The sequence below is a fragment of the Ranitomeya variabilis genome, chromosome 8, assembly GCF_051348905.1.
Source record: "Ranitomeya variabilis isolate aRanVar5 chromosome 8, aRanVar5.hap1, whole genome shotgun sequence".
NCBI lineage: Eukaryota > Metazoa > Chordata > Amphibia > Anura > Dendrobatidae > Ranitomeya > Ranitomeya variabilis.
Window position 1 is genome coordinate 3,211,872 of NC_135239.1, and position 21,671 is coordinate 3,233,542.

At 50.7% G+C, this 21,671-nt stretch overlaps 1 protein-coding gene across 1 annotated transcript in view; it reads right to left on the reverse strand.

The window, feature by feature from the left end:
* Window positions 1-21,167, reverse strand: part of NSUN4 (NOP2/Sun RNA methyltransferase 4) — a 33,080-nt gene extending 11,913 nt beyond the window's left edge. Inside the window, exons 1-2 of the mRNA XM_077278448.1 lie at window positions 20,945-21,167; window positions 15,457-15,758 (exon numbers count right to left, since the gene is read on the reverse strand). Of these exons, the coding sequence (XP_077134563.1) occupies window positions 15,457-15,758; window positions 20,945-21,034 (392 nt within the window). The 5' untranslated portion in view covers window positions 21,035-21,167. The remainder of the gene's footprint in view (window positions 1-15,456; window positions 15,759-20,944) is intronic.
* Window positions 21,168-21,671: the final 504 nt, after the last annotated feature.

Below are 21,671 nucleotides of genomic sequence, written 5' to 3' on the forward strand. Positions count from 1 at the left end.
GGTCTAGCCTGTAATGCTTGGAGAACATATGGACCAAGGACCAGGTAGCAGCTCTGCATATCTGCTCGATGGAAGCACTGGCTTTCTCAGCCCAGGAGACAGATGTTGCTCTGGTAGAGTGAGCCGCAAATTTCTCTGGCGGTGGAAGGTCCTCGACATGATATGCCTGCGAGATTGCGCTCTTGATCCAGTTGGCAATCATGCATCTGGAAGTCTGCTTTCCCCTTATTCTGGCCTCGAAGGTGAACAAACAGGTTTTGGTCCTTCCTAGTTTTTTCCGTCACTTGAAGATAATGGAGTACCATTTTCCGAACGCCCAAAGTGTGGAACTGTTCTTCTTCCTTATTTTCCGGCTCTTGATAGAATTAGGGAAGAATTATCACCTGAGACTTGTAAAACGCTGAGACTACTTTGGAAAGAAATGACGGATCCAATCGCAGAATAAATCGGTCCTGCAAAATCTTCATGTAGGGTTCGTTGATCGAGAGCTTGTAATTCGCCCACTCTCCTGGCTGTAGTTATTACTACCAGGTAGGCTGCTTTCCAGGAGAGTCTGTCTACAACTGTGGATGACAAGGGCTCGAAAGGTGGTAGTGCGAGCCCTTTTAAGACCACATTGAGGTCCCAGGAAGGAACTAAATTAGTAGCTCTTGGATGTATGCGAGATGCTGCTGTCATAAACCTTCTAATGCATCGGTGGTCTGGTCAAAATATGAGCTTAGGGCCGTCACCTGGACTTTGAGGGTGCTAGTTCTGAGACGCTTCTCCAGCCCTTCTTGCAGAAAATCCAGGATCTGAGCCAAGTTTGGCTGGTGTGGGTTTGGTCGTTTGGGTGCACTCCATGAGATAAAGGTCTTCTATATCTTCTGGTATATAGAGTTTACTACCTTTTGGCTTTTCCGTAGTGTTCTAATGTCTTGACACTCCTCTGGTCTTCAGGATTGAAAACTAAGAAGCCAGGCCTTCAGATGCAACGTTTTGGGATCCGGATGAAAGATTGGCCCCTGGTGGAGGCTTCTGACCGGGGTTAGCTCTGCCGGTCCTTCTATTCTGTGCTGGCAAGAGTCTCAAACCAGCTTCTTTTGGGCCAGAATTGCGCTACCAAGATTACCTTAACCTTTTCCATTCTTATCTTTTGTAAAACCCTTGGTAGGATTAGTAATGGAGGGAAGGCATAGGCCAGTCGGAATGTCCATGGGTGGACTAAAGCATCTACACCAAAGCAGGGATCGGCTGGATTTAGTGAATAATATTGATCCACTTTTGCATTTTGTCAACCTGCGAATAGATCCACCTCTGGATGGCCCCACCTTCTGGTCAGTATCTGAAAGATCTCAGGATCTAGACTCCATTCCCCTGGATGGATTTCTGTTCTGCTCTGAAAATCAGTCTGTATGTTTACCGCACCCTTTATGTGCAGAGCGGACAGTGTCATGGTTCCCAATGGCAAGGGAACGTCAGAGAACATAAATAACAGAACAGCTCTTGGGTGATGGAATCTCGAGCTGACCGTGAGCTAAACCTACCACACAACTAACAGTGGCCGGGTGGCGTACCTACGTTTTATCCCTAGACGCCTAGCGCCAGCCGGAGGACTAACTAACCCTAATAGAGGAAAAGACAGACCTGGCTTACCTCTAGGGAAATTCCCCCAAAAAGGAGACAGAAGCCCCCCACATATATTGACGGTGAGTTCAGAGGAAAAGACATACGCAGTATGAAGGTAGGTTCAGCAAAGCGAGGTCCGCTTACTAGATAGCAAGAAGATACAATAGGGAACTTCACGGTCAGCTGAAAACCCTATTAAAATACCATCCCGAAATTACTTTAAGACTCATGTGTCAACTCATGACACCGGAGTGGCAATTTCGGCCCACAAGAGCTTCCAGCTACAGAAAAATAACATAACTGTGAACTGGAACAAAAATGCAAAACAAACTTAGGACTAAGAGTCCAACTTAGCTGATAGTAGTCTAGAAGCAGGAACATGCAACAGAAAGGCTCTGGTTACATTGATGGCCGGCACTAGAATAACTGAGCAGCAAGGCTAAATAGGATACACCCATATCCTGATGGAAACAGGTGAACAGAGAAAGTGAAGCACACAAGTCCAGTACCACCAGTGACCACCGGGGGAGCCCAAAAACCAAACTCACAACAGTACCCCCCCCCTCAAGGAGGGGGCACCGAACCCTCACAAGAACCACCAGGGCGATCAGGACGAGCCCTATGAAAGGCACGGACCAAATCAGAGGCATGAACATCAGAGGCTGTCACCCAAGAATTATCCTCTTGACCGTAGCCCTTCCACTTGACCAGATACTGAAGTTTCCGTCTGGAAACATGGGAGTCCAAGATCTTCTCCACAACGTACTCCAATTCACCCTCAACCAACACCGGAGCGGGAGGCTCAACGGAAGGCACAACCGGTACCTCATACCTGCGCAATAATGACCGATGGAAGACATTATGGATAGAAAAAGATGCTGGGAGGTCCAATCGAAAGGACACGGGGTTAAGAATCTCCAAAATCTTATACGGGCCGATGAACCGAGGCTTAAACTTAGGAGAAGAAACCCTCATAGGGACAAAACGAGAAGACAACCACACCAAGTCCCCAACACGAAGACGAGGACCAACACGACGACGGCGGTTAGCAAAATGCCGAGTCTTCTCCTGGGACAACTCCAAATTGTCCACCACCTGTCCCCAAATCCGATGCAACCTATCCACCACAGTATCCACTCCAGGACAATCCGAAGACTCCACCTGACCGGAAGAAAAACGAGGATGAAACCCCGAATTGCAAAAGAAAGGAGAAACCAAAGTGGCAGAACTAGCCCGATTATTGAGGGCAAACTCCGCCAACGGCAAAAAGGCAACCCAGTCATCCTGATCCGCAGACACAAAACACCTCAAATAAGTCTCCAAGGTCTGATTAGTTCGCTCAGTCTGGCCATTAGTCTGAGGATGGAACGCAGACGAAAAAGACAAATCAATGCCCATCCTAGCACAGAACGCCCGCCAAAATCTAGACACGAACTGGGTCCCCCTGTCAGAAACGATATTCTCCGGAATACCATGCAAGCGAACCACATTTTGAAAAAACAGAGGAACCAACTCGGATGAGGAAGGCAACTTAGGCAAGGGCACCAAATGAACCATCTTTGAAAAACGGTCACACACCACCCAGATGACAGACATTTTCTGAGAAACAGGGAGATCAGAAATAAAATCCATAGAGATGTGAGTCCAAGGCCTCTTCGGAATAGGCAAAGATAACAACAATCCGCTAGCCCGAGAACAACAAGGTTTGGCCCGAGCACAAACATCACAAGACTGCACAAAAACTCGTACATCTCGAGACAGGGAAGGCCACCAGAAGGACCTAGCCACCAAATCCCTGGTACCAAAGATCCCGGGATGACCTGCCAACACAGAAGAATGAACCTCCGAGATGACTCTACTGGTCCAATCATCAGGAACAAACAATCTACCAGGCGGGCAACGATCAGGTCTATCCGCCTGAAACTCCTGCAGAGCCCATCGCAGGTCTGGGGAAACAGCAGATAATATCACCCCATCCTTAAGGATACCTGTAGGTTCAGAATCACCAGGGGAATCAGGCTCAAAACTCCTAGAAAGGGCATCCGCCTTCACATTTTTAGAACCTGGTAAGTATGAGACCACAAAATTAAACCGAGAGAAAAACAACGACCAGCGCGCCTGTCTAGGATTCAGGCGCCTGGCAGACTCAAGATAAATCAAATTCTTGTGATCGGTCAATACCACCACCTGATGTCTAGCCCCCTCAAGCCAATGACGCCACTCCTCAAAAGCCCACTTCATAGCCAAAAGCTCCCGATTACCAATATCATAATTTCGCTCGGCGGGCGAAAATTTTCGAGAAAAGAACGCACAAGGTCTCATCACGGAGCAGTCGGAACTTTTCTGCGACAAGACCGCCCCAGCTCCGATCTCGGAAGCATCGACCTCAACCTGAAAAGGAAGAGTAACATCAGGCTGACGCAACACAGGGGCGGAAGAAAAGCGGCGCTTAAGCTCCCGAAAGGCCTCCACAGCGTCAGGGGACCAATCAGCAACATCAGCACCCTTTTTGGTCAAATCAGTCAAAGGTTTAGCAACATCAGAAAAACCAGTTATAAATCGACGATAAAAATTAGCAAAGCCCAAAAATGTCTGAAGGCTCTTAAGAGAAGAAGGTTGCGTCCAATCACAAATAGCCCGAACCTTGACAGGACCCATCTCAATGGAAGAGGGGGGAAAAATGTACCCCAAAAAAGAAATCTTTTGAACCCCAAAAATACACTTAGAACCCTTCACACACAAGGAATTAGCCCGCAAAACCTGAAAAACCCTCCTGACCTGTTGGACATGAGAATCCCAGTCATCCGAAAAAATCAAAATATCATCCAGATACACGATCATAAATTTATCCAAATATTCACGGAAAATGTCATGCATAAAGGACTGAAAGACTGAAGGGGCATTTGAAAGACCAAAAGGCATCACTAAATACTCAAAATGGCCCTCGGGCGTATTAAATGCGGTTTTCCACTCATCCCCCTGCCTGATTCGCACCAAATTATACGCCCCACGAAGGTCAATCTTAGAGAACCACTTAGCCCCTTTTATTCGAGCAAACAAATCAGTCAGCAGTGGCAGAGGATACTGATATTTGACTGTAATTTTATTCAAGAGTCGATAATCAATACACGGCCTCAAAGAGCCATCTTTTTTAGATACAAAGAAAAAACCGGCTCCTAAGGGAGATGAAGAAGGACGAATATGTCCCTTTTCCAGGGACTCCTTAATATATTCTCGCATAGCAGCATGTTCAGGTACAGATAGATTAAATAAACAACCCTTTGGAAATTTACTGCCCGGAATCAGATCTATGGTACAATCGCAATCTCTGTGAGGAGGTAGTGAACCAAGCTTAGGCTCCTCAAAAACATCACGATAATCAGATAAAAATTCCGGAATCTCAGAGGGAATAGATGACGAAATGGAAACCAAAGGTACGTCCCCATGAGCCCCCTGACATCCCCAGCTTAACACAGACATTGCTTTCCAGTCAAGGACTGGGTTATGAGATTGTAACCATGGTAATCCGAGCACCAAAACGTCATGTAGATTGTACAACACAAGGAAGCGAATCATCTCCTGATGGTCTGGATTCATACGCATAGTCACTTGTGTCCAGTATTGTGGTTTATTACTAGCCAATGGTGTAGAGTCAATACCCTTCAGAGGTATAGGAACTTCCAGAGGCTCTAGATCAAACCCACAGCGCCTGGCAAAGGACCAATCCATTAGACTCAAAGCGGCGCCAGAGTCGACATAGGCATCCGCGGTAATTGACGATAATGAACAAATCAAGGTCACAGACAGAATAAACTTAGACTGTAAAGTGCCAATTGAAATAGACTTATCAACCTTTTTTGTACGTTTAGAGCATGCTGATATAACATGAGTTGAATCACCACAATAGAAGCACAACCCATTTTTTCACCTAAAATTCTGCCGTTCGCTTCTGGACAGAATTCTATCACATTGCATATTTTCTGGAGCCTTCTCAGAAGACACCGCCAAATGGTGCACAGGTTTGCGCTCCCGCAAACGCCGATCAATCTGAATAGCCATTGTCATGGACTCATTCAGACCTGTAGGTGCAGGGAACCCCACCATAACATCTTTAATGGCATCAGAGAGACCCTCTCTGAAATTCGCCGCCAGGGCGCACTCATTCCACTGAGTAAGCACAGACCATTTACGAAATTTTTGGCAGTATATTTCAGCTTCATCTTGCCCTTGAGATAGGGCCATCAAGGCTTTTTCAGACTGAATCTCTAAGTTAGGTTCCTCATAAAGCAACCCCAAAGCCAGAAAAAACGCATCCACATTGAGCAACGCAGGATCCCCGGGTGCCAATGCAAATGCCCAGTCTTGAGGGTCACCCCGCAGCAAGGAAATTACTATCCTAACCTGCTGTGCAGAATCTCCAGCGGAGCGAGATCTCAGGGAAAGAAATAATTTACAATTATTTTTGAAATTCAGGAAACGAGATCTATCCCCGGAGAAAAATTCTGGTATAGGAATTCTAGGTTCAGATATAGGAGCATGAATAACAAAATCCTGTAAATTTTGAACCTTCGTAGCAAGATTATTCAAACCTGTAGCCAAACTCTGAGGATCCATTTTAATCAGGTGAGATCAGAGCCATTCAAGGATTAGAAGGAGAGAGAGAGACAAAGGCTGCAATTAGAGCAGAAATGCAACTAAGTCAACTATAGAGCAAGCTCAGAGGAAAAAAAAAAAAAAAAAAAATCTGCAGACTTCTTTTTCTCTCCTTTCTTCTGCCAACGGTTTTAACACTGGGCCGGCCATACTGTCATGGTTCCCAATGGCAAGGGAACGTCAGAGAACATAAATAACAGAACAGCTCTTGGGTGATGGAATCTCGAGCTGACCGTGAGCTAAACCTACCACACAACTAACAGTGGCCGGGTGGCGTACCTACGTTTTATCCCTAGACGCCTAGCGCCAGCCGGAGGACTAACTAACCCTAATAGAGGAAAAGACAGACCTGGCTTACCTCTAGGGAAATTCCCCCAAAAAGGAGACAGAAGCCCCCCACATATATTGACGGTGAGTTCAGAGGAAAAGACATACGCAGTATGAAGGTAGGTTCAGCAAAGCGAGGTCCGCTTACTAGATAGCAAGAAGATACAATAGGGAACTTCACGGTCAGCTGAAAACCCTATTAAAATACCATCCCGAAATTACTTTAAGACTCATGTGTCAACTCATGACACCGGAGTGGCAATTTCGGCCCACAAGAGCTTCCAGCTACAGAAAAATAACATAACTGTGAACTGGAACAAAAATGCAAAACAAACTTAGGACTAAGAGTCCAACTTAGCTGATAGTAGTCTAGAAGCAGGAACATGCAACAGAAAGGCTCTGGTTACATTGATGGCCGGCACTAGAATAACTGAGCAGCAAGGCTAAATAGGATACACCCATATCCTGATGGAAACAGGTGAACAGAGAAAGTGAAGCACACAAGTCCAGTACCACCAGTGACCACCGGGGGAGCCCAAAAACCAAACTCACAACAGGACAGGTAGAGAAGATGTTCTTCGGACCACGAGAATATTCTGGACGATATTGCCTTCAAGTCCTCGTGCTTTGTACTTCCTGGATGACGAAGGTGGGCAGCTGTTGTCATGTTGTCTGAGTATATTGACATGGGTATCCTGGACTACAGGTAACTGCTGTCTTGAGAACCTCCTCTACTGCCTTCAGTTCTCTGAAGTTTGAGGATCGACGAGTTAGCTCATCTGACCAGCATCCCTGCAATACATGTTGGGAAAGGAATGGGGTGCCATGGTATCCCGTCTAGGGAACCCCTGTGCTCAAGTTCCTTGTTTTTAGCCACAATGTCAACGAGGTCTTTACACGAGACGGCATCCGGATCTTCTTGTCTAAGGATTTGGGGGATCCATCGCGGTTTGCCAGGATGTACGTCTGAAGCGTTCTGGTGTTTGCTTGCGCCCATGCTACCATCTGGATGCAGGATGTCATAAATCCGAGAACCGACATGGCCCATCTTAAGGACACCACTCTCTTGCTCTGTAGTATCTTTGATTTTAACAAGATCTGTTTTTCTTTGGGCAAGAAAGATGTTTGGCTGTGTGAGTCTAATAGGACTCCTAAGAATGTCTTTGTTGTTGCAGGAACCATATCTGATTTTTTGAGGTTCACAATCCAGCCTAGAGATGAAAAGATCTGGGTCGTCATCTGTAGATGTTCCTGTGGCATGGGTGCTTAAGGAGCCACCAATAATAGGTTGTTGAGGTATGGAACTATGCATATGTGCTAACCTCTTATGTATGCCATGACCTCTGACATCTTTGTGAAGATCCGAGGGGCCGAGGATAGACCAAATGGGATGACATTGAACTGATAGTGGCCCGTCTACTCTCCCTGGGCAATTGCGAATCTTAAGAATCTCCGATAAGTTGGGTGGATCGGGATGTGATAATATGCATCCTGTAGGTCTATTGTCACAATGACAAAAATCCTTCCCAATCAGAGGTAATGTTGACCTGACAGATTCCATCTGGAATCTTCTCTATATTATATAATGATTCAGGGGTTTCAGATTGATTATAACCAATATAATAATAATTGTGGATAATAGGAATTTTATGCCCGCTATCAAGGTGGATTGTAGCTCTGGAGAGGAGAGTCGCATTGTCTTTATCGTTTCTGGAGGATATGAGGCAAACTATCTTTATTCCTTCCCTGACTGATGTTAGAGTCCATTGGTCTGAACAGATCTTGTGCCACTGTGGAAGGAAGTTTGAGATGCGACCTACTACCGTGTGGCGTCATGGCTTCTGTTATCTCTGGAAGTGGGGAAGAAAAGTATTTCTGGTCTTTTCCTCCTTTCGTGTAGCTCCAGCGACCTGACTCCCTTCCCCTTGTACTGAGGTGTACGCTCCTGCTGGGGGTGAAAGGGTCTTTTCCTAGTATTCCTAGGTTCCGGTAAGGTTTTGTTTTTGTCCGAAGCCTTCTCTAACAGCTCGTCGAGGGCAGGACCAAACATATATTTCCCTTTGAAGGGGATAGAACACAGCTTCATTATTTAAGTCATGTCCCCACTCCAAGATCTCAGCCTGAGCACTCATCTTACAGTTTGACAACCCTGACAATCTTGCTACCACTCATGCATTCTGCAAAGGAATCTGCTAGGAACCCTGTTGCCTTCCGGAGTAGAGGTAGAGAAGCTAGGATGTCCTCTCTGGGAGTACCTGTGGACAGGTGTTCCTCCTGTTGCCCCAGCAAATGGTACATCGATCGGGCTACAAAGGTAGATATGGCGTTGGTATTCAGTAAAGATGCCGAGGTTTCCCATGATTTCCTCAGTAGCCCATCATCTTGCGTTCCAGAGGGTCCTTCAACTGTGAGGCATCCTCAAATGGTAGTGTGGACTTTTTAGCTACCCAAGCAATCTGGACGTTGACCTTTGGAATCTCTGACCAGCATGATGCCCTTTCATCATCCACAGGGAACCCGTCCTTCATTTCCGCTGGAGTGGTCAGCCTCTTTTCTGGGGATTCCCACTCTTCTAGGACCTGGTTCCAGATGTTTTTATGAATGGGAAATACCTGCTTCTTCCTAGAAAGGAGACCCCCGAACATTTCTTCCTGTACCGTCTGGGCAGTCTTCTCCTCCTCAATCTACATGGCCCGCCTTACTGCTGTGAAGAGTTTTTCTATATCACCTGAGAAATAATCTCTTCTGTTGGGAGACCTCTGGGTCCAGGATTAATTCGCCTTTTTCCAGAGGTTCATCTGTGATCGACGTTTCATCCCGAGAGTCATCATCCCTTTCGTCTAAATTAAGCTTCCTCCTTTTAGCTTCCGGAGGGACACTGGGAGAGGGTGTGGGCTGGGAAAAAGCAGCCAGGGAGGTTTTTATCTCCTGTTGAATTAGGCCCTTAATTTCTTAATCAAGGATGGTTGCTCTTCCCTGATGACTTTCTCAGTGCACTCTTTGCATAATGTCTTCTTTATGCATAGAGGCCAGCTCTTTTGCACAGACTGCACATCTCCGTGAAGTCTTGGACTTGCTTCCTGGTGCAGGTTCTTTTTCCCTCTACAAGGGGAGCAGGAATAATAAGGCTCTAAACCTGCACACAGGGAATGGACACCCCGTGCCAGAGTACTTACTGGGACTGGGAGGGTGCTGGGATCTGCAGTCGCAGAGCGAGAGGAACCTGACATCTCCATGCTGTTTACCACACAGTGGTCCTACCTTAGAGGTCTTCCTTGTCCGGGGCTCTTATATGGGCAACCAGACTCCAGCACCTGTCCTCTGATTAGAGGACCTCCTCCCTCCGATGTCCAGGTGTGTGTGGGGGTGGGTGCTGTTGATTTTATCATTCTGCCTCCCAAACATCGCAGTAATGCTCGGCATATATTAATCCTGCACCGTGTGCTGAGTGCTTACACCGGGGTTTCCGTGTAAATCTCTGAAATACATGATTCAGACAAAGCCTCTGGCTGAAGATTCCCTATAATGAGGCAGATGGAGGCACTGTGGGCGCCATAGGACCTGTGATCTGGTGTTGTCCGTATTTTTAGGATTACATAAAAGAGGCCACCTTGACATTGGTTGATGGGCAGACATTATTTGGCCAAATTTTGTGCAAAGCGTCTCATGTATTTTTCATGTATTTTTGCTAATATTCAAAAGCCATTTTTTGCTATTCACTTCATATATTTCACATTGACATGCTTTAACACGATTGAGTGCAACTATCTTCGTATATTGTACATGTAAGTAGCTGTTTTTTGGTATGCACCTGTTCAGACTAGTTTTTGATGTGCCAGTCAGTTTTCTCTTATTTGTATGCATAAAAGTGCCGTCTGCCAGTTTTCTCCACCTCTGAAAAGGACACCGCTGAACAGAGGCCAGAAGGAGTCCATAGTAACTCTGCCGCCTCATTATAGTGAATGGATCCATCAGGGCTTTCATCTGTCACATCACTCAGATTTAGATGGAAACCCCGATGTAAGTGCTCAGCGTAGAGCGCAGGATAAATGGGATCCCAAATGTTATGTAAAATGTTCCCAATAAAAGCTTCAACTCAATCCACAAAAAAAGCAAGTCCCCACTCAGGTCCATCATCTGTTAACGGAGATATAAGGGGCTTCCACGTTACTGGTAGCACAAAGGCTCTGGAAAAGTGAAATTCCTCCCCCGCCAAAAGAAATTCAGGAAATTCTGCGCTCCCAAATCCAAATGCCCCCTCCCTTCTCAGCCCCACAGTGAACAGCGTCTACATGTTTGGCATTTCTGTCACGATGAGAGTCTGCCTAATTTGCAGGAGCATGTCTCCAGAAGCACGGGCTGGGGACTACAGCATACTGGGGACTACAGCGTACTGGGCACTACAGCGTACTGGGCACTACAGCGTACTGGGCACTACAGCGTACTGGGCACTACAGCGTACTGGGCACTACAGCGTACTGGGCACTACAGCGTACTGGGGGCTACAACGTACTGGGGGCTACAACGTACTGGGGACTACAGTGTACTGGGCTCTACAATGTACTGGGCACTACAATGTACTGGGCACTACAGTGTACTGGGGACTACAATGTACTGGGGACTACAACGTACCGGGGACTACAACGTACCGGGGGACTACAGTGTACTGGGGACTACAGTGTACTGGGCTCTACAATGTACTGGGCACTACAGTGTACTGGGCACTACAGCGACAGTTTGCAATTTTCACTCGGCAACATCCACCGCTGCTTGTTTCTGGAAAACACCCACGGAGTCAAAATTGCCACTACATCGGTAGATACATTCCCAAAGGGGTATAATTTCCAAAATGGGGTCACTTCGGGGGGGCTCTGTATATGGAATCTGCAAACTAGTCTAGGAAAACCTGCGCTCCAGGAGGCAAATAGCGCTCCGTCCATACTGAGTCTCTCCGTATGGCTAAGCAGCACTGTACAGCCACATATGGGGGATTTCTACATTAACCAGAAATTGTGGGACACATTTTGCTGCCATTTTACCCATTTCCCGGGGTGAAAATGTAAAATTTGGGGCTAAAACTAACTTTTTGTGGCAAAAATGTAATTATTTTTTCTTCACGGCTCATTGGTATAAAATTGTGTGACAGACCCATGGTGTCAATATGATCACTGCACCCCTAGATGAATTCATTGAGAGGTTTAGTTAGTAAAATGGGGTCACCTATGGGGGGTTTTGCTGTTCTTACACCGCAGGGGCTATGTGACATGACCCCCTCAAAACAGTGCAGCAAAATCTGAGCCCAAATATGGCGCCTCTTCCCTTCTGAGCTTTGCACTGTGCCTCAAAAGTAGTTTTCGACCACATATGTGGTAGCGGCGTACTCAAGAAAAATTCCATAATTTTTGTGGTCCATTTTCTCCTGTTACCCTTGTGAAAATAAAACAAAAAAATAAAATTTTTGCTACAAAGGTTTTTATTTTTAGCCCCAAATGTTTTATTATTTTCATGGCTCAACATTGTAAACTTCTGTGAAGCATCTGGGGGTTTAATGTGCTCACTACACATCTAGATAAATTTCTTGAGTGGTCTAGTTTCCAAAATGGGGTCAGTGGTGAGGGGTTTCTACTATTTAGGCACATCAGGAGATCTCCAAATGTGACAACACCCACAGAACATTCCAGCAAAATCTGCATTCCAAAACATCACTTCATCTTTCTGAGTGCTGCCGTGCACTCAAACAGTAGTTTCCTCCCACATATAAAGAGGAAAGGAGCACAGAAAACATAGTCCTAAGGTCCAAGATGGTATAGTCAAGATGCAAAAATCTTTATTGGTAATCAGAAAAAGGTAAAAGGGGGCTAAAATGTACCCACAGAGCCAGCATCCATGCAAGGAGCCAGTAGAACCACACTAACGACAAATGAATAATACCGCAAGATAGAAATCTATTAAATAATGCCCATAATGCAGCAAAAAGTTATTATAGCAAGAGTCCCACAGTCGTAGACAGTATCGCATAATAATATGAAAATTCACACAAATAACTTACAAAGTGTGATTGCAGGACCCCACGTGGTCCACCAGCCCTATGGGGCATTATTTACTAGATTTCTATCTTGCGGTATTATTCATTTGTCGTTAGTGTGGTTCTACTGGCTCCTTGCATGGATGCTGGCTCTGTGGGTACATTTTAGCCCCCTTTTACCTTTCTCTGATTACCAATAAAGATTTTGCATATTGGCTATACCATCTTGGACCTTAGGACTGTGCTTTTTGTGCTGCTTCCCTCTTTACGGTTTATATATTGGTTGGTCTGGGTTTAGTCCGTATTATTACTATGGGCGGTATGATTAGATCTATAATTATATTTATCTGATTAGGTTACCCATCGGTATAATAATATGCGCCCACATATGTGGTATCTGCGTGTTCAGGAGAAATTGCACAACTCATTTGAGGGTTCATTTTCTCCTGTTTTCCTTGTAAAAATAAATTTGGGGCTAAAAACACTTCTGAGGAAAATGTGATTTTTTTTATTTTCACCACTCAATGTTATAAACTTCTGTGAAGCACCTGGAAGCTGAAGGGGTCTAGTTTGCAAAATGGGTTTACTTGTGGGGGGCTCTCCAAACGTGACATGGCGTCCACTAACTATTCCAGCGAATGTTAAATAAAATATCAAATGGCGCTGCTTCCCTCCCGAGCCCTGCTGTGCTACGTGTGGGGTATGGGTGTACTCACGATAAATTGCACTACAAATTCTAGGGTCCATCGTTTTCCTATTACACAATTCCTGTGAAGCATCTGAAGGGTTAATAAACTTCTTGAATATGGTTTTGACCATCTTGAGGGGTGCAGTTTTTAGAATGGTGTCACTTTTGGGTATTTTCTGTCATATAGACCCCTCAAAGTGACTTCCAAGGTGAGGTGGTCCCTAAACATTGGTTTTGTAAATTTTATTGTAAAAATGATAAATCGCTGGTCAACTTTTAACCCTTATAACTTCCTAAGAAAAACATACAATTATGTTATAAAAATGGTGCTGATGTAAAGTAGACTTGTGGGAAATGTTACTTATTAACTATTTTGTGCGCTATGACTGATTTAAGGCACAAAAATTAAAAGTTTGAACATTGCTACATTTTTGCCAAATTTTCGATATTTTCACAAGTGAATGCAAATCATATCAAAGAAATGTTACCACTATCATGACGTACAACATGTCACCAGAAAACAATGTCAGAATCAGCGGGATCACCTGAGGCTCCAGAGTTATTGCCACAGAGCGAGAGTGGTCAGAATGAACGTGTGACCTGGTCAGGAAGGTGAACACGGGGTGAAGGGGTTAATAAATTAGTGCTGTGTAAAGTAAACACTGGCCAACCAAGGTGTGAAATTAAACAATTCCTGACCAACTCAAGGGTTGACCAAAGTGTAAAGGTACCGTCACACTCAGCGACGCTGCAGCGATAGCGACAACGAACCGATCGCTGCAGCGTCGCTGTTTAGGTCGCTAGGAGACGTCAGACACCGGCAACAGCAGAACGATGCAGGAGCGATCCAGTGACGTACTTATCGTTCTCGCTGGTTGTTCGCTCCATGAAGAAACATTGCTGGTATCGTTGCTTTATGCTTTTGCTGTCAAACACGACGATACACGCCGACCTGACGACCAAATAAAGTTCCAGACTTCTAGCTCCGACCAGCGATATCACAGCGGGATCCTGATCACTGCTGCGTGTCAAACACAACGAGATCGCTATCCAGGACGCTGCAACGTCACGGATCGTTCTCGTTGGAAAGTTGTTTAGTGTGAAGGTACCTTAAGGCCATGTGCACACGTTGCAGATTTCCTGCGGATCCGCAGTGTTTTTTTCCACGCAGAAACACTGCAGATCCGCAAGTGATTTACAGTACAATGTAAGTCAATGACAAAAAAAAATGCTGTGCTAATGGTGCGGACGGAAAATTCCACACAGAAAACGCAGCGGATTGAAAAAGAAGCATGTCAATTCTTTGTGCAAAACTGCAGCGTTTCTGCACCCATTCCATAACAGAAATCCGCAGGGGTAAAAAGGCATGAAATCCGCACAGAATCCGCAAGAAAAACGAGCAGATTCTGACCTGTGTTTTCTGCCAAGAGATGCAGAATCCGCACAGAAAATTCCACAGGCAAATCCGCAGCGTGTGCACATAGCCTGAGAGTAAACAGTGTCCTACAGCCTTAACGCTCCGCAGGTGTCTTCGGTAAACTATCCCTGACCAAGTCACCTCTCCCGCTGTTACAGCTGCCATTGTGGATTTCTTCAGGCACGTAATTTGATCAACCATGTGTACACAGCCTTATGACATGTACAAGATGATGTCAGCAACGCACTGCATACGGCTGTCAGGCGGGCGTCGCGCAACAGGCAGGCGGGCGTCGCGCAACAGGCAGGCGGGCGTCGCGCAACAGGCAGGCGGGCGTCGCGCAACAGGCAGGCGGGCGTCGCGCAACAGGCAGGCGGGCGTCGCGCAACAGGCAGGCGGGCGTCGCGCAACAGGCAGGCGGGCGTCGCGCAACAGGCAGGCGGGCGTCGCGCAACAGGCAGGCGGGCGTCGCGCAACAGGCAGGCGGGCGTCGCGCAACACGCAGGCGGGCGTCGCGCAACACGCAGGCGGGCGTCGCGCAACACGCAGGCGGGCGTCGCGCAACACGCAGGCGGGCGTCAGACTCGTGCGAGGTCGGGAAATGGCAATGTACTCGTCCTACTTTTCTACGATTGTGACTTCAGCTTAAAGATACAAGTCCTCCGTGACCTAGAAGAAAAGCGGCTGCTGCTGCGATCAGACAGGATGTGGCCCCAGGGGCCGGGACCAGTGCGGTACCTGGATGGTGGGAAGCGGCTGATGTCACCGCGAGGGAAGGTAAAGCATGCGAGGTTGGAGGACTGTGACAGCTCTGCGCTGGAGGCTCGGACCTCGGCCAAGAAGTCAGTGGCGTTGCGGGAGCGCAGGCCGTGGGTGACGCCATCCGCGCTGGAGAACTTATTGATGAGGGCGCCATACTTCTGCTCGGACAGGAGAGCGATCCGCACCGACGGCCAAACATCACCAAACTGCAGGCCGTACGTCACATCGAAGAAGTGCAGGGCGAGACGGGGCGACGAGGAGCCAACAAAGCTGGTGGCCTGGAAGAGAGGAGGGATCCGCTGGTATCTGGGGGTCTTCCCATTACCCGGGGTCCTGTGGTATCTGGGGGTCTTCCCATTACCTGGGGTCATGTGGTATCTGGTGGTCTTCCCATTACCCGGGGTCCTGTGGTATCTGGGGGTCTTCCCAATACCCAGGGTCCTGTGGTATCTGGGGGTCTTCCCATTACCCGGGGTCCGGTGGTGTCTGGGGGTCTTCCCATTACCCGGGGTCCTGTGGTATCTGGGGGTCTTCCCATTACCCGGGGTCATGTGTTATCTGGGGTGTCTTCCCATTACCCGGGGTCCGCTGGTATCTGGGGGTCTTCCCATTACCCGGGTTCATGTGGTATCTGGGGGTCTTCCCATTACCCAGGGTCCGGTGGTATCTGGGGGTCTTCCCATTACCCGGGGTCCGGTGGTATCTGGGGGTCTTCCCATTACCCGGTGGTATCTGGGGGTCTTCCCATTACCCGGGGTCCGGTGGTATCTGGGGGTCTTCCCATTACCCGGGGTCCAGTGGTGTCTGGGGGTCTTCCCATTACCCGGGGTCCGGTGGTATCTGGGGGTCTTCCCATTACCCGGGGTCCGGTGGTATCTGGGGGTCTTCCCATTACCCGGGGTCCGGTGGTATCTGGGGGTCTTCCCATTACCCGGGGTCCGGTGGTATCTGGGGGTCTTCCCATTACCCGGGGTCCGGTGGTATCTGGGGGTCTTCCCATTACCCGGGGTCCGGTGGTATCTGGGGGTCTTCCCATTACCCGGGGTCCGGTGGTATCTGGGGGTCTTCCCATTACCCGGGGTCCGGTGGTATCTGGGGGTCTTCCCATTACCCGGGGTCCGGTGGTGTCTGGGGGTCTTCCCATTACCCGGGGTCCGGTGGTATCTGGGGGTCTTCCCATTACCCGGGGTCCGGTGGTATCTGGGGGTCTTCCCATTAGCCGGGGTCCGGTGGTATCTGGGGGTCTTCCCATTAGCCGGGGTCCGGTGGTATCTGGGGGTCTTCCCATTAGCCGGGGTCCGGTGGTATCTGGGGGTCTTCCCAATACCCAGGGTCCTGTGGTATCTGGGGGTCTTCCCAATACCCAGGGTCCTGTGGTATCTGGGGGTCTTCCCAATACCCAGGGTCCTGTGGTATCTGGGGGTCTTCCCATTAGCCGGGGTCCGGTGGTATCTGGGGGTCTTCCCAATACCCGGCGTCCGGTGGTATCTGGGGGTCTTCCCATTACCCGGGGTCCGCTGGTAGTCTTCCCATTACTCGGGTCCGCTGGTATCTGGGGTCTTCCCAATACCCGGGGTCCGGTGGTATCTGGGGGTCTTCCCATTACCCGGGGTCCGGTGGTGTCTGGGGGTCTTCCCATTACCCGGGGTCCGGTGGTATCTGGGGGTCTTCCCATTACCCGGGGTCCGGTGGTATCTGGGGGTCTTCCCATTACCCGGGGTCCGGTGGTATCTGGGGGTCTTCCCATTACCCGGGGTCCTGTGGTATCTGGGGGTCTTCCCATTACCCGGGGTCCAGTGGTGTCTGGGGGTCTTCCCATTACCCGGGGTCATGTGGTATCTGGGGGTCTTCTCATTACCCAGGGTCCGGTGGTGTCTGGGGGTCTTCCCATTACCAGGGGTCCTGTGGTATCTGGGGGTCTTCCCATTACCCAGGGTCCGCTGGTATCTGGGGGTCTTCCCATTACCCGGGGTCCTGTGGTATCTGGGGGTCTTCCCATTAGCGGGGTCATGTGGTATCTGGGGTCTTCCCAATACCCAGGGTCCTGTGGTATCTGGGGGTCTTCCCATTACCCGGGGTCCGGTGGTGTCTGGGGGTCTTCCCATTACCCGGGGTCCTGTGGTGTCTTCCCATTACCCGGGGTCATGTGTTATCTGGGGTGTCTTCCCATTACCCGGGGTCCGCTGGTATCTGGGGGTCTTCCCATTACCCGGGTTCATGTGGTATCTGGGGGTCTTCCCATTACCCGGGGTCATGTGTTATCTGGGGGGTCTTCCCATTACCCGGGGTCCGGTGGTATCTGGGGGTCTTCCCATTACCCGGGGTCCGGTGGTATCTGGGGGTCTTCCCATTACCCGGTGGTATCTGGGGGTCTTCCCATTACCCGGTGGTATCTGGGGGTCTTCCCATTACCCGGGGTCCGGTGGTATCTGGGGGTCTTCCCATTACCCGGGGTCCGGTGGTATCTGGGGGTCTTCCCATTAGCCGGGGTCCGGTGGTATCTGGGGGTCTTCCCATTAGCCGGGGTCCGGTGGTATCTGGGGGTCTTCCCATTAGCCGGGGTCCGGTGGTATCTGGGGGTCTTCCCATTAGCCGGGGTCCTGTGGTATCTGGGGGTCTTCCCAATACCCAGGGTCCTGTGGTATCTGGGGGTCTTCCCAATACCCAGGGTCCTGTGGTATCTGGGGGTCTTCCCAATACCCGGGGTCCTGTGGTATCTGGGGGTCTTCCCATTAGCCGGGGTCCGGTGGTATCTGGGGGTCTTCCCAATACCCGGCGTCCGGTGGTATCTGGGGGTCTTCCCATTACCCGGGTCCTGAGGTATCTGGGTGTCTTCCCATTACCCGGGGTCCGCTGGTAGTCTTCCCATTACTCGGGTCCGCTGGTATCTGGGGTCTTCCCAATACCCGGGGTCCGGTGGTATCTGGGGGTCTTCCCATTAGCCTGGGTCCGGTGGTATCTGGGGGTCTTCCCAATACCCGGCGTCCGGTGGTATCTGGGGGTCTTCCCATTACCCGGGTCCTGAGGTATCTGGGGGTCTTCCCATTACCCGGGGTCCGCTGGTATCTGGGGGTCTTCCCATTACTCGGGTCCGCTGGTATCTGGGGTCTTCCCAATACCCGGGGTCCTGTGGTATCTGGGGGTCTTCCCATTAGCCTGGGTCCGGTGGTATCTGGGGGTCTTCCCATTACCCGGGGTCCAGTGGTATCTGGGGGTCTTCCCATTACCCGGGGTCCAGTGGTATCTGGGGGTCTTCCCATTACCCGGGGTCCGCTGGTATCTGGGGGTCTTCCCATTACTCGGGTCCTCTGGTATCTGGGGTCTTCCCATTAGCCGGGGTCCGGTGGTGTCTGGGGGTCTTCCCAATACCCGGGGTCCGGTGGTATCTGGGGGTCTTCCCATTAGCCTGGGTCCGGTGGTATCTGGGGGTCTTCCCATTACCCGGGGTCCGCTGGTATCTGGGGGTCTTCCCATTACTCGGGTCCGGTGGTATCTGGGGGTCTTCCCAATACCCGGGGTCCGGTGGTATCTGGGGGTCTTCCCATTACTCGGGTCCGCTGGTATCTGGGGTCTTCCCAATACCCGGGGTCCGGTGGTATCTGGGGGTCTTCCCATTACCCGGGGTCCGGTGGTATCTGGGGGTCTTCCCATTACTCGGGTCCGCTGGTATCTGGGGTCTTCCCAATACCCGGGGTCCGGTGGTATCTGGGGGTCTTCCCATTAGCCTGGGTCCGGTGGTATCTGGGGGTCTTCCCAATACCCGGGGTCCGGTGGTATCTGGGGGTCTTCCCATTACCCGGGGTCCGGTGGTATCTGGGGGTCTTCCCATTACCCGGGTCCTGAGGTATCTGGGGGTCTTCCCATTACCCGGGGTCCGCTGGTATCTGGGGGTCTTCCCATTACTCGGGTCCTCTGGTATCTGGGGTCTTCCCATTAGCCGGGGTCCGGTGGTGTCTGGGGGTCTTCCCAATACCCGGGGTCCGGTGGTATCTGGGGGTCTTCCCATTAGCCTGGGTCCGGTGGTATCTGGGGGTCTTCCCATTACCCGGGGTCCGCTGGTATCTGGGGGTCTTCCCATTATTCGGGTCCGGTGGTATCTGGGGGTCTTCCCAATACCCGGGGTCCGGTGGTATCTGGGGGTCTTCCCATTACTCGGGTCCGCTGGTATCTGGGGTCTTCCCAATACCCGGGGTCCGGTGGTATCTGGGGGTCTTCCCAATACCCGGGGTCCGGTGGTATCTGGGGGTCTTCCCATTACCCGGGGTCATGTGGTATCTGGGGGTCTTCCCATTACCCGGGGTCCGCTGGTATCTGGGGGTCTTCCCATTACTCGGGTCCGCTGGTATCTGGGGTCTTCCCAATACCCGGGGTCCGGTGGTATCTGGGGGTCTTCCCATTAGCCTGGGTCCGGTGGTATCTGGGGGTCTTCCCAATACCCGGGGTCCGGTGGTATCTGGGGGTCTTCCCATTACCCGGGGTCCGGTGGTATCTGGGGGGTCTTCCCATTACCCGGGGTCCGCTGGTATCTGGGGGTCTTCCCATTACTCGGGTCCTCTGGTATCTGGGGTCTTTCCATTAGCCGGGGTCCGGTGGTGTCTGGGGGTCTTCCCAATACCCGGGGTCCGGTGGTATCTGGGGGTCTTCCCATTAGCCTGGGTCCGGTGGTATCTGGGGGTCTTCCCATTACCCGGGGTCCGCTGGTATCTGGGGGTCTTCCCATTACTCGGGTCCGGTGGTATCTGGGGGTCTTCCCAATACCCGGGGTCCGGTGGTATCTGGGGGTCTTCCCATTACTCGGGTCCGCTGGTATCTGGGGTCTTCCCAATACCCGGGGTCCGGTGGTATCTGGGGGTCTTCCCATTACCCGGGGTCCGGTGGTATCTGGGGGTCTTCCCATTACCCGGGGTCCGCTGGTATCTGGGGGTCTTCCCATTACTCGGGTCCTGTGGTATCTGGGGGTCTTCCCATTACCCGGGATCCTGTGGTATCTGGGGGTCTTCCCATTACCCGGGATCCTGTGGTATCTGGGGGTCTTCCCATTACCCGGGATCCTGTGGTATCTGGGGGTTTTCCCATTACCCGGGATCCTGTGGTATCTGGGGGTCTTCCCATTACCCGGGGTCCGGTGGTATCTGGGGGTCTTCCCATTACCCGGGATCCTGTGGTATCTGGGGGTCTTCCCATTACCCGGGGTCCTGTGGTATCTGGGGGTCTTCCCATTACCCGGGATCCTGTGGTATCTGGGGGTCTTCCCATTACCCGGGGTCCTGTGGTATCTGGGGGTCTTCCCATTACCCGGGGTCCGGTGGTTTCTGGGGGTCTTCCCATTACCCGGGGTCCGGTGGTGTCTGGGGGTCTTCCCATTACCCGGGGTCCGGTGGTATCTGGGGGTCTTCCCATTACCCGGGGTCCGGTGGTGTCTGGGGGTCTTCCCATTACCCGGGGTCACGTTCATTGCTCTCACCCATTTCTTCTTGTACCGGTATCTGCAGAACACCCGCACCGGTTCCCGCACTTTCCTGTGGATCAGTCTCGCTCCTATGGAGGCCGCCATGTTTATGTGACCGCGAAATCCTCCCGCCCGGAAGCGGAGTCTGCACTGAAGGTTCCGCTCTCTGCCGGCAGTGACACCGGATGTAGTGTCCGCGGGGCCGGGAGCTCGGGCGACCCTCAAACGGCGTCAGAAACCGGCCGAATGGGGTCTGATCATTGCCGGTCAAATCATAACAAAAATCCTCAGCTAAAATGAATCTTCATCCTTGTAAGAAACGGAGGAGGAGGAAGAAGAAGAGAAGGTGGGGAGACAGAAGAGGAGGAAGAGAAGGGGGGGGAGGAGAAGGGGGGGGAGGAGGAGGAAGAGAAGGGGGGGAGGAGGAGGAAGAGAAGGGGGGGGAGGAGGAGGAGGAAGAGAAGGGGGGGGAGGAGGAGGAGGAAGAGAAGGGGGGGGAGGAGGAAGAGAAGGGGGGAGGAGGAGGAAGAGAAGGGGGGTGGAGGAGGAGGAAGAGAAGGGGGGGGAGGAGGAGGAAGAGAAGGGGGGGAGGAGGAAGAGAAGGGGGGGGAGGAGGAGGAAGAGAAGGGGGGGAGGAGGAGGAAGAGAAGGGGGGGAAGGAGGAGGAAGAGAAGGGGGGGGGAGGAGGAAGAGAAGGGGGGGAGGAGGAGGAAGAGAAGGGGGGGGAGGAGGAAGAGAAGAG